The following is a 13584-nucleotide window of genomic DNA, read 5'->3' as shown; positions in this document are numbered from 1 at the left end:
TTCAGAGAAATTACGAAGTCATAGCACAAGTATGAAACTCACAAAAAATATTTTAATTATTTTTATTATTATGGGCAAAATGTTTTCATTTCTTAAAAAGTTCGTGTCTTTTTTTTAAACTAGTGCATGTTGATGCTTAAAAGAACTGCTCTTTAATAAGCATGGTCTCATATTTATCATTTTGTGAGAAGAAATGTATTCACAAGTATGTACTACATGAAATAGAAATTTGAGGTGGAACAGGCACACTGTGTGCCTGAATTACAAATGTGTGTTATATACCTGAAAGACCACAGGAAAGTCCTATGTAGTAAAACCAGTATTTATTTAGCAGTAGCTGCTAAGAATTTTATTGTAGTAAAATGATTGGTGATTTTCAGGAACTTAGTACTGATCAGAAAGGAAAGGAAAGAATAGGGCAATTAGGAAGCTATGACCAGCTTGCGTTTTGAGTCTCAGGTTCTGAGACTAACAAAATGTAATTCTCGGTGAAGATTGTTTCATCTTCTTTCATATTTTCTCTTACTTTTAACACTGTCCTTCCCAGTTACAACCTCCTTTAACCTAGTGATTATATAAAGTACTCTTGGACTCTCAAAACATTTGTAGATTAAAACATTTTGACAGTTGAAGAAAAAAAAAAAAAACAGAAAGAATTAATTACAAACAAAGTGCGTTTACATTGCAATAGTAGTAAAATGTCCCCTTCTTAGGGACCTGCAAACATAAAAAAAACCCAAACCAGCTAATGATTTTATTTTCTTTCAACCTTTTCTTGCATCTTGTTTTAGCTCTGTAAGCTGATCAGAAATGCCTCGAGAGCTGTTCCTGTTCTTCAAACATGTCAGTTTGGCTATGCTATAAGTGCACATTACTTACGGCACAGTGATGGTGACCAAGAATCTCTAGAGCAGCTTAACTCCATTCGTTTCCTCATATCTGTGGCTCCTTCCTCCAGCTCCTCAAATCCCTTCAAAAAGAAAACAGCCTTACTTAATATTTCTTAGTTCTCAGGAATCTTTCCAATGCTTTCATTGAAGCAACAGATTAGATCGGTATGATAGGACTTGCATGAGAAATAATAGCAGACTAGAAGCTACATTGAAAGTTTTTTTGGCCTGTTACATCAAACTGTACAATGTCACTCCAAATAAATAGACATTAGATTTTGTTCACTTCTGCAATGTCTTTACTCGCCTTTCTCCCTTTTTCTACCATCAGTGTTATCTTATGTATGCCTGTTAGAATAAGCTTAGTAGCTTTATATAGGAGCCAAAGAAAGCACACTAAACTTTTCGTTTTGATAGATGTTAGGCATTTATTCATGACAGTACAGTCTTGAAGGTGCTACTTTCAGCCAAATTTCCATATCTTCATCAGTAAGATAGTTCTTCAGCTGAAATACACATTCTGTTATATGACTTGATATAGTACGTAAACATTACCTGAGATTTAAGAACAGGTGAAGTGATGGTTGGGGTCTATATCATTTAGAGCCTGATTTCAGCACTTAAGGAAAGGCAAAGCACTGACTATTTTTGTCAGCTGAACATACTAAACAGAAGTACTTCCTAGTAAGAGAGAAACACAATTCAGAGATAATTAGGAAACCCAAAGTCAGCTATGAAAACTTGTCTCTTACTACGGTCATGAGATAGATAAGGCTGAGACATGAGTTTGGAAGGACCAGCATACTGGCTCCATGTCACATCAGATAAGCTCAAGAAGAGAAAACTTCCAATACAAGCATTCACACCAACGGAGCTGCAGCAACACACAGATAAACTTTGCAACACCAGTCCCCTGTCAGCACAGAGGAATGCTTCATAGATTTTTACTCTTAATCCCTCAGTTCTGATTATTTCCTGGTAAGACATTATTTTTTAGAAGGCTGCAGTAGTGGCTTTGTGTTAGAAATCCTGTTCAGTGTGATTCCTGACAGAAGTTTGGAACACCAGTGACAGATTGGGAAGCCTATCTGAACTGTCTCAGTGAAACTGTACAGGCATTATGACACAAATAAAAATTCTGGAGATGAGAATTCTCAGACACCACGAGGGTGTTCTTGCATTTTTTCTAAAATGCAGTACAATGAGTTTTCACGTACGTATCTTAACAGCCATATGTTCAAGCTCTCTGGACAGACTTACTAGGGCTGAAGTTCCCATGGATCTCATAGCTCAGTCGTGCAGCACCATGGCTGGGTGGTTCGCCTGGGCTGGAAGTCGGTGTGTGTAGCAACATAGCGGTGTGCTGCATCGGGACCATGGATGGCGGCTGAGAGCCAGGACCTCATGCTGTAGCATTGGGAACAAGGGACGGTGTTCAGACATGGATAGTTCAGCACCACTGGGATTCAACCCAGATGCTGGTCGTCAACGAACAGAAGTGTTTTATTGACCTTAGACTAATCTGGTCTTCTATTGAGATCAGGTGATGTTCAGCTCACAGTATGCAGTGAATTCACCAATGTTATTATTTTATTTGTTGATATGACTGTTTTCCAAAACACTGGTCTGTAAAAGAATTTTGTAGTGTAGAACTGCAGGATTAATTAAGTTTAAACTTACTGGAATATGGTTGTGCATCTTTTCATTCTGGGGATGTTGGTCTTGAGAGCTGTCACTTCCTCCAAAATAGAATAAACTGTAGGTATTTGTTGCCAATCATCTTTTACTGTATTACACAGAGGGAAGTGTCCTGATAGCTTACACATAAGAAGTGTGTGTAAGTATCCTCTGTGAAACTAACATAATCAGTCAGCATCCCTGAGACTGCACTGCTAGGCTTCAGATATTTCAACAAGAGCAAGTCATTCATCCACTCATGCTTTATTCTGGTCATACCCAAGCATTCAAAAGGCCAGGCTGTCTCATTTCAAACAAGACCAAAAAGTAACATTGTGTCTCTTGCTAGTGTTCCTTTTCCATTGAGCATCTTCAAGCAAACTACAGTCTTCAGCTGTGCGAGCTAGTACAAGACAGCTGTAAAGCAACAACATGAGATTGTGCTTTGATGTTTGCAGAGCACAACTGTTAATCAGAAACAACTTGAGTCTGGACTTTGCTAGCTATCTGTAGTAAATTCTGAACTACTTCTTAAAAATATGCTGCTTACAGATTTATTGGAATCTGCCTGGGGTTCACAAACAAAGCTGAAAAAAGTTGTCCCCAAATATTATGGGACCTCCATTCAATGTGCAGAGTTTAGGGAGCAGTTGCATATATTGAATAATTAGGAAGCTTCAATTCATCCCTTTCACATCTGCACACATCTTTTCTGCTTTCTACTTACAGTTGTGTCAAAGTGCCAAGAAATTGATAGAAGACTTCAGCCTTCTGTTTGTGTATGGGTGGAGGTGCTGGGCATGTATGGAGGTGCTGGGCTTTAAGGTGTAGAGAATTCATATTCATTTTCTCAAACGCACTTTCCTAAGGTAAAGATCACAGTTTCAGAGCAGCTACAGGCCACTTTCACTCTGAGGCACACCCTTCTTCATACATTCAGACAGTTCCTAAATATTCTTAACTGTTGTTATTACAGCAACCCTGCCCAACAAAAGCACTAATAGGAGAGGTTCAGTTTGGAAAATTTTTCATCTATAGCCACTGATACACCTTTATATACTATAACCACCTTACTCTCTACTCCACTGTTTGAAAGTTCCTTCTGTATCTTAAGATCATAGGCTCAGTGCTAGGAGAGAACCAAAACTGATCAGCTTCCTTGGAGGTGAGTCACTGGTTAATAGTTCCCATAAAGATCACTGGAATTTTCTGTGAAAGCACCTTCTCCTGAAAATTGTTCCCTGGGCTTTGGTTGTTTTTAAGTTGAATTCTTCTGCTCTCTTTTCTTCTTGTCCTCCACTGAGTCCTATCTCGTAGCAGATTATTTTGTAGTAAGAGAAGCAAATTTCAGGACAAGTAAATGGAAGCACTTTTTTGTTTGTTTTCTAAATCAACACACAATATCTGTTTTATAGGGTGAGTTAATTATTCTGTGGCAACCATTGTTCAGCAGAGGTAGAATGCAATGTCTTTGCCTGAAGCAGGACGTCAGCAAAGTTCTTTGTTCAAATATAATGAGCGTGTGAGTTGCCAGTTAGGGATCTGAAACCTTTTTACGAACTGTAGCATGTTGTTATTCTTTTTGTGACCAAGAATTACAAGTAAATTGATCAGATTGATGATACAAAACTAGAAAAGAGTGAAATGGGCAAGGGCCATTAAACTTGCTTTAAAAAAGTCTGTAGTTTGAAAGTGCACCAGGCTTGTTGGGTTAGGGAGACTTTCCAGTTACATTAGGCAGAACACCTTTTACCATTGAGACCTCTCTGTTGGACGTGATTGCATATAGAGAAATCAGCGAGCTTTGCTCATCTGCGGGTCTCTGGCCATGGATAAACCCAAAACATCAGTACGTATGAATTGGTTTAATTTTAAAATTGTTTTTTTAAACCAATTTTTTAAATGGTGCAAAAATATAATAAAGGCCAATAGAGTGTATTTTAATACCATGTGTTTCCTAAACAAAGGAAATTTCAGACGTGTTTCTACATTGGCACCAGTTCCTGGATGCTTTAAGTATAGACTACTGAACCTGATTAACATAATCATAAACCTTTCTCAGAATAAATATGGTTTGTATCCAAAACTTCTATTATATCATACTTTTGGAATATTTGTATTCATTCTGAGTCAGTAGTTGAACTAGTTGAATGGCAGTGTTAGGACTATGAAGCATTCTAGCTTCAAAATTGTATTTGAAGCAAATAATATACAGTTATATAGTTTAACAGTTTTCTCTCTGATCTAATTTGCTTTGTTCGTGTCATTGAAATTGGCCCTGTTACTTCAGTGATTACTTTATAACGGAAGATTTCATCTGGGATGTTTCATTTCCAAGGGCAAGGAATGGAATCCTGCTCAAAATCATTGAACTAGGACTGTTTATAAAAATGACAGATCCTCTTGGGTGATTTCCAAAACACTTAATTTCTTCTGTCCCAGGCTGCAAGTGATGGTTTCTGCTTCTGGATGGGTTTATTTCCTGAAAGCGTCATTAGTTATTGTTTTGCTTTTCTAAAAAATGTTTTGTGTAGCCTGTAATAAATTATTATTTCTTTTTAATTATGAGTGATTTGTACTTAAAATGAAATAGAAGTATACCTACTTGCATTAAATCTTAAAGCATATTGGATGTCTCTTTCCAGTCAAATGTGCAGTTTTATTTAATAGAACTGAAAGTAGTTTCAGGTAGCCAAGATATTTTGTTAACAAATTCTAACAAGTTGGTTACATGCTGGTTAGCAGAGAATTCCAGGAGAGGGATGTACTTGTCATCATGCCATCACTTTATATAATCCAAGGAATTTAACATTGACTTCATCAAAACCTGTTAAGTGGTTTGAATATTTTGTGAAGAGAGTTGTGGTTCTGGAATTTGCATACCTAATTTTTGGTTGTTTACTATGAGCTATTGTTCTGGAATTTACTGAAATGCTTCTTGGTATCTAAGAAAGCTATAGTGATAACTGTGTTGCTAGCAAGTCGCTGGAGAAAATATACTACTGTTCCTTGCATTGCCAGGTGATCTTGGGACTAAGGGGAGTTACTGTTTGGAGGAAGAGGAAGGACAGGACCCAGAGAGAATAAGTGAAAATTAATGGATCCCTCTGTTATACTAGTGTGTCTTCTTTCTACAGTATGCTGTATGGACTGTGTTTGCAAATGTGAAAGTCTTGTTTTCTTACAGCCTAAGCTTCTTACACAATGACAGATTTCAAAGAAATATATTTTGAAATGATCATGACTGTCTATTGTCTCTGTAACTGAACAAATTTATAAAACTATAGAATTTTTACTTTGTTCTGTAAAAATAAAACTGTCAGCAGCAGTCTGGCAAATCCGTGTAATTCAATCATAAATATTCTTTTACTGAAACTTGCACACTTTTTTCATTTTTCTCCTTGTTTCCAAGAACATCTATGCAGAGGTGATGATTTTTTGATGCTAGAGTGTCAGGTAAAAGTGGACATTGTTATGTAAATTGAAGTTGATAAAGATTGGACATTATCTTTTTGTACCAGAGAGTTGGTTCATTCAATTCCTGAGGCTGAAACAGTTCCCTCTTACACTACTTTTGACAATGACTGTTTATATAACTTTGTTACAGTATACTTTGCTGAAGCTTTCTAAAACTACACAATTTGTTATAATTGTTTTTTCCCTCCTTTCCTCTTATCTTTTCTCTTTTCTGTACAGGTGATTTCTATTCACTCCTTTCCAAGCTGCTAGGAGAAAGGGAAGATGTTGTACATGTGCATAAGCATAACCCTACAGAAAAGGCAGAATCAGATCTTGTAGCTGAGATTGCTAATGTAGTCCAAAAGAAGGATCTTGCCAGAGAGATCACAAATCATGATGAGAGGGACAATACTATTCTTGTCAGAGACAGAATTCACAAATTTCACAGACTAGAGTCTACCTTGAGGCCACCAGAGAACAGACATTTCTCTTTACAACAGTCTAAACATGGTGAGGGAAGCTGGGAAAAAGAACATACAGGAGGTGGGTTAGGGGTTAATTTTATACAATGAAATGCAATGTAAGAGCTGTGATCCACATTAGCAAAATCTGAAGGGAATATCAATTGATGTGTAGGAGTATTTTATGTGACGGTTTTCCTAATTATGGAAATGTTTTCCCTCTTATTTTAGAAGTGTTTCAGTGGGGTTTTTTCCCTCTCCATGTGTGAAGAAAGAACGTATACCAATGGTACAATACCGGTACTTTTCAGAACACAGAGCATTTTTTCTACTCTGAAGACTTTTACTTGATGATTCGATATCAATTACGCTAAAACAAGGTTAAGGCAGGGTATGGTAGTCATGGGAAGTGAAGAATTTTCTTAATACAAATAACTTATCAACACATTTTATGAGTTTTCTGATTACCTTGGTTTGTCAGATACAGAATTTTATAAAATTCATTGCAGTAATTCTATTGCACGTTTTCTCTCTCATTCAGAAAGAGTGGTATTTAATCCTGAAAAATTTTTGAGAAGTAAAATTTTCCACATATTTATTTCAAATTGGGCTTGGATATCCAAACATTATTGAAGAGGCTGTTTTATTATGCAAAGATTATAATTCATTCCCTTCAGGTTTCTATGACAGCAGAAACCATGAAAGTATCGTGTTTGTTTTACTTGCATTTTAGTCTCTGTGATATTTATTGTGCTTAGTCTTACTTGCTAATGTGGAAAGCTAGATAATGCAGCATGTGACGAGTATCTCATAAAAGAAACTGGTATGTATGCATGAAAGTCATCTGTATGCATAAGCTGTAGCAGCACATGCTTGCTTTTATGTTGCAGCCAGCCAGCTTGATGTTTCTGAGTATTGTTGTACACAAGTATACATCATTCATTATCCATTTGATTTTTATTTCAGTTCAAAATGTTAACATGTATTGTCTCTGCTTATGTAAGTTTCTGTTACAGTATTCAAATTCAGTGTAATTCTAGGTTTGTATTTAACAGAAAACCAAAGATGAGGACTTTCCAATGTTATGTTATGCCAGTCAGTTAAATGAGAGCCTGTCTAGTTGGTCAATTAGGGGCAAAAACCAGGTGGTATGTTACTGTGTGCCTGACATAACCGTAAATAATTCATAAATACTTCTGTAAGTGACACTGGAATTAAATGCTTGGAAGAGTGATGTCTGTAGCATTTCTGGAAAAGCAGTTTGTACTGTTCAGACTAATAGCATGTGGTGTGTAAGGGAAAAAAAGAAATCTCCTTTCTGTTTTAACTGATCCAGAAGAGGGAGTGTCAGTGAACTGAATAAATGGCTTAGCTGGCACGCCATATGGCATGAGTTCTAACTACAGAAAGCATTTGCTCGGCTACTTTAGTAGCTGTATATTCTTTCTGGGGGAACTTGTTGGTGGAGGACTAATTAATAAACGGACTTTCAAATGATGCAATTTTGAGTTACAGCAAAAAGGAAAACTGAAATTATCTTAATTAGAATTGATTTTATTTTTATTTTTTTTTATGCTTGAGATAAGTCTAACTACCGAAGTTCTGAACTGCAGAAGCTATTAGCGCCATCTTTTGGCAAAAGAACACGTTTATAGCAATAAAATCCTTAAGCACATGTTTAGTTTCCATTTTGGGAAGTATTTATGTATTAGAAGAAAAAAACTTTCCATAACAGAATTTTCCTCTTCAGAGGAACGAGAGGAACAAAAACTGGTTTAACTTATCTTGATTTAATAAAAAAAAATTGCACCCTTCATAAAATTATTTACTGTATTAATTTAAAAAAAACCTCAGTGTTTCTTATGACAAGACTCTGGTTGCTTTAAAATTAACTGTTATTAAATAATTTATTAATTTTTAATTTATTTATAATTATTTTTATTATATTGATTTAATTTAATATAAATTTATATTAATTTATCTATATAATATAATTTTATATTAATTTAATAGAGTAATAAAATAAATTATATTAATGTAATTAATTTAATATAAATGTATTAAAATCTGTTAATAAATTAATAAATTAATAAATTAAATTAATTTTCATTTAACTGTTTAGAAATTACTGGAGTTAAAATAGATTAGTATTTTGTCTTGCAAATATTCGAATTTTAAACATGTAACTGACCTGAAATAGCAAGTAACCGATATGTGAAGTAACATTGTTATAAATAACTTTATGCTATTACTCTTACTGCTGTTACCTTATTTCCCTGAGACTGGTCACTAATCAGTCTGGTTGTTCAACGTCACTGCAACCAGTACAATTATACCTCCTAATAAAGGCAAACAGTCTAATTTTCCAATTTTTAAAACTCTTATGCTGTGCTTACTTATATCTGTCAAGATTTAAATGACTACATCCCTCTGATGGCAGGGAGTAAATGCAACATGACTAGAATTTGTAATGTTAAAAGCAAGAGCTTCCAGGGGTTTCTGGACAGTAAATTGCAGTTTTGCCAATAAATAAGGATTTATTCTTTTACTTGTAGAGAGATCAGAAGCTGATTTGCATGTTCAAAATCTGTGTAATTCTTTATGGTTTCATTGATGAAAAGAACTACTCTATACTGCATGGTAAATCTGGTATTTAGTTTAGAAATCTCATTTACAACAAAACTGGTGATTATATAATTTAAAAGTAGTTTTAAAATATTTTAATGGGGAAAAGTAATTTTCTTTGGTTTCGTGTGTAACTTTTCCATGGACCACTTAGTTTTGTAGGAAAATAATACTAAGTCTTAGATAAATGAAATCTAAATTTATTAAGTATGGTTTGAGTAAAAAAAAAGGTAGTTGCCTTAAGATGAATCTGTATCAAAAGACTTTCAGTATGGGACTTGCAAAAGGAAAAGAAAAGATAACAATAATAAATCACCTCTGGAAAAGTGTGAGTTTATCTAAGGGTTGTGTGGAGGTTGGAGTTCATGTGTTTAGAGTGTATTTCACTGTACATTCATTTTATTGTTTTGATCTATCAGAAATCTTTTAGTTCTTTAAGTGTAAGCATAAACATCTTGTATAGTACATGCCTTTTGAGAGACTGAATTTTACAGAGGCCAAAATTTAGGCTTTCTGTGTTTAGCCTTCTGATTTTTCTAGCATTGTTGGAAAAGGTTCAGAGGCTAAGAGACACTGTAACATTGAACATACACAAGCTTTCTGCAAGTTAACTTACACTGACATGGGATGAGCAAGTGAGGAAATAGACGCTGGATTTCTGTCCTTTTATGCCTTTCAAAATCTGAACGTCCATGAAAATAATCTGGTACTGCACCTGCTGTGACCAGAATTTGCACTGCAAAGAATTTCTTGCTTCAGAAGTTTCTGATTACTGTCTTGGAGTCACTGCAGTTGCTGATTGTCTTAGGTCTGTCTTAGGTTTGTGTTAGCCTGAAGAGTTTCCCTGTCACCTACTCTAGCAATGGTATCTAGAACTACAAAGGTAAAATACCTCCTAATCTGTGGAAGGTTTTCAGCACTGGGTTTTCCTTCCCCCTGTGTAGATTGTAGAGAATGGTTTTCTCTCCACCCCATCCTTGCTGTTACTCTCAGACTATATCTCTTCCAAGTGAAATGGAGGGGTGGGGGGCTGGGGGATATGCTCATCAGATCAGCTAGATTGCACAGGTGACCTGACGATTTCGGACATTGTTTTCCATTTCATTTTTCCTTTCATTAGAAGATCACTTCCAGCTGAACCCTCTCAGACTTCTTGGGTGCTGTGTCTTAAGGTCTGTGATCTGCCTTGTTTCAGAGCATTGATGCTCTGGCACTTTGTGAATGGGGATCTGTGTTTCACCTGCCTAGATGGTAGCGCAGTGACCAGTGTTCAGGATCAACAGCAAAACATGCAGGCTTTGGGTGAACTGAAAGTTGTGAAGTAGAGCATGATGCTGTCAAACACATTGAATACTAGTGAAACAGCTCCAGTTTCACGTAACTGCAAAGAAATGGCTTTCTATTCACCTTCAGTTTGTCTATACTTACCTGCATACAAAGTCTACATATTAGAAACACCTGAGTTATGCCAAACAAATTAATTTCTGAAAGGAAGGAGTGATGGCTTTTCTAATATGCAGAAGGCATTTTAGGATTTGGTTGCGGGTTTTTTTCTTTTATCAAAGTTACTGACATTTGCCTTGCCATTACTTTTTTATTTTGGGGAATATTGTTCAGCTGTCTTTTAGTACTGCCAGAGCAGCCCAGACTAACCTCTTCCAAATAGCATTTAAGCAGTTTGTGAGGAATTAATCCTAGTAGCCAACACTCTGCAACTTTTTCAAACTGTGTACTGTTGTGCCTTTGTTCAGTGCAAGTCTGTTAGTACATAAAACAAAGAAGATTGAAGTAAACATCTTTTTATATTTTTAATTTTAATCTGTAAGTTGAAACTAAATTTTTCTCCCTTGAGGAGTTTTATGATTTAGGACAAACACAAGAAGCATCTCACTTCTTAGCCATGTTTCACTTGCTAAATCCTGTGCTGTTGATTTAGTGTGAAAATCAGACTTGTGTTATTAAAAAACTATCCAGTATTTATTCTTTAAAACAGTGTATTACAGCATAAACAATGACAGATACTCTACCGTTCTTCATCTCTTTCATCAGATTTAGACATCTATTTCCCATTCATGCTGATAATATTTGGATTAAGATACGGACATGAACACTATCCAGAACTAATGCATATGTTGGGTGTAAGAAACGTCATAGGCAAACGTCACAGAATTAGTTTTATTTTCTTCTCATTGCTGTTTTTCTTCCTTCCCTGTGTCTTTTTTTCTTAGTGTTAAAAGCTTTTTTGAAAAAAAGTCACGAATCAACCACTTCTGATATGTAGTTGGTTTAGTGATTCATAGTCTTACTTATGCATTTTTTAATAAAATACTGACAGGTTAATATTTAAATTTGCCTGCTGATTTTGGATAGTAGTTGTATATTTCTGTAATCTTTTAATGTAGAAAGTATTCACAGAGCTCCTAAAACTTCTAGAGTACCTGTATCCTTATAAAATGGAGTAAAGAATGGAGTCAAAGGCAATTTTGAAGTTTCTGTCATCCTAGATGTAGCAGGATGCCAGTGCTTGTGCATGCTTTACTGTAATAAAACTGTGCTTGGAATTAATTGCAATGCATTAATGGAAATACTGCATGTAAGAAAATGTCCATATAATTCCCAACAGTACCAAATGCCAGTTAACCATGGGTTTTTTATAAATATGCTACATGAATGTCTGTCTTTTGTTTATTTGTTTCTTTGGTCAGATTTCCACATAGAAGAGGCTGTGGAGTGGCCTGGGTTAGACCTCAAACTAGGCCAGGTTTCTGGGCTGGCTCTGGACCCTGAACATAACCTAGTGATCTTCCACAGAGGTGATCATGTCTGGGATGAAAAGTAAGTAGATACTCTGCCCAGTGCCATGTTTGGAAGGTCAAATTGTTGTGTGCTGTTTGCGTGTCTTCTCAAGAAAAGATAAGACAGATTGCAGTTCCTTTTCCATTTAAAACTCAGTTCTTTGGCTGAAAGTGCCTTTGGGAGAAGCAGAATGGAAGTGGTGACTGACAGTTCAAGACGATGGGGTTACTGGGTCTTCAGATGGTCAGAATGTGTCTCCAGAGAAAAAGGACATAGTACATTAGGTCCTTAAACTTCATGACCATGTTAGTATAATAGTCACTGAAATTAGTTATCCCTGCTTCTCCATGTTTTTAGCAAGACTGATTAGCTTGGGAGAATCATGTTTTAGTGTGGCGTATTACTATTAGCAGTTTGATTTAAGACATGCAAATATAGCTCTAGTGTATCTTCATTCTTTTTTGGTTTTATGTCCACTGAACAAAGTTGGATTGTTACAAGGTATTCCCTCAAAACAGGCTTTGTTCTACTCATTTGGTAAAATTTACTACACTTAGTGTCACTCAAAACAAACAAAAAAAAAGTCCAAACTTTATAATGGCCATTTTTCTAGTGTTTGTAGAGTAATATACTCAAAGTTACATTATTTTAAGAACAGAACATTCCAAATAAAGTATAGTGCCTTTATTTATATGGTGTCCTTATGTCCTTGAGCTTTAAAATAGTATGGCTGTTTAAAAGGACACTTCGGGAAAAAAAATCCATGAAATTGTAACAGAACACTGGGAGGAAATAGTATTAGCCTGTAACAGAGTATGTTGTAGTACCCTTTTTAAATGTGCCTTTTTTTCACTTCTAAGCATCAGTTTTCCATGTATATAACTAAACAGTATTTTTTTCCCAACTCCAGGTAGATTCATTTTAAGACAACATAGCTTCTGAAAATTACGGGGGGCAGCTTTCTCAAACTTGCAATAACAAATTATTCTTATAATACTGTTTTATGAAGGAAAGTAAGTTCTTTGGGTTTTTAGTGAAATAACATAATCCAGCAGATAAGGCAATCATTTATACCGCATGCATTGTATCAGTGATCTCTCCAGCTCAAGTGTATATAGTGCAGGCTATAAAATTTGAAAGGATGATGCATGCTGCAATTTGCATTACTCGAGCTTCAAGTAAAAGCTGATGTTGATTTGGGTTTTTTCATCCTACGCATAAACATAAGTGCTACTCTTTGTGTCATTGAAGAAACAATTGGAAAAAAAAATTCAGAAATAGGCTGGCAGTTGTATTCATTTCTTACTTCTGACGTGTATTTCTGAGTGTCTGACAGCTGAAGTATATACACAACGCAGGGCACAAAACTGGAGTTTGAGGCCAAGAAGTATTTGGAGAGCCTACAGATTTTAAACAAAAGAAAACAAAAAAAAAAAATTAACGTTCCCTAAAATAGCAAGCAAGCATAATGAATCAACCATGTTCAGAGAGATACTGAACTTCAGCTTTCTTATTGTGTGGGTCCAAAAGGTTGGAGCTGTTGTCTGGGGTCTGGAAATCCACATACTTACCATCTGTGCTGGGTAACAGTGCAGGTTCACCTAACTCAGCCCTGTCCTTGACAGCAGCCATTGTTCATATTCTGAGTGTTTCTAGCCTGTGCTTATCAGACTTCC

General features: G+C 35.7%; 1 protein-coding gene across 5 annotated transcripts in view; it reads left to right on the top strand.

Moving 5' to 3' along the window:
• The window catches only part of PAM (peptidylglycine alpha-amidating monooxygenase), a 155101-nt gene that overhangs the window by 124640 nt on the left and 16877 nt on the right, over positions 1–13584 (top strand). For 3 of the 5 annotated variants that reach the window (XM_040579393.1, XM_040579395.1, XM_040579392.1), the window contains exons 15-16: positions 6264–6569; positions 11818–11947. In XM_040579393.1, the coding sequence (XP_040435327.1) occupies positions 6264–6569; positions 11818–11947 (436 nt within the window). The remainder of the gene's footprint in view (positions 1–6263; positions 6570–11817; positions 11948–13584) is intronic. The other 2 variants (XM_040579397.1, XM_040579396.1) reach the window with 1 other exon arrangement.

Source organism: Falco naumanni, chromosome Z (assembly GCF_017639655.2).
Source record: "Falco naumanni isolate bFalNau1 chromosome Z, bFalNau1.pat, whole genome shotgun sequence".
Lineage (NCBI taxonomy): Eukaryota > Metazoa > Chordata > Aves > Falconiformes > Falconidae > Falco > Falco naumanni.
Note: the sequence above shows the minus strand (reverse complement) of the source record. Positions and strands in the feature narration are given on the sequence as shown.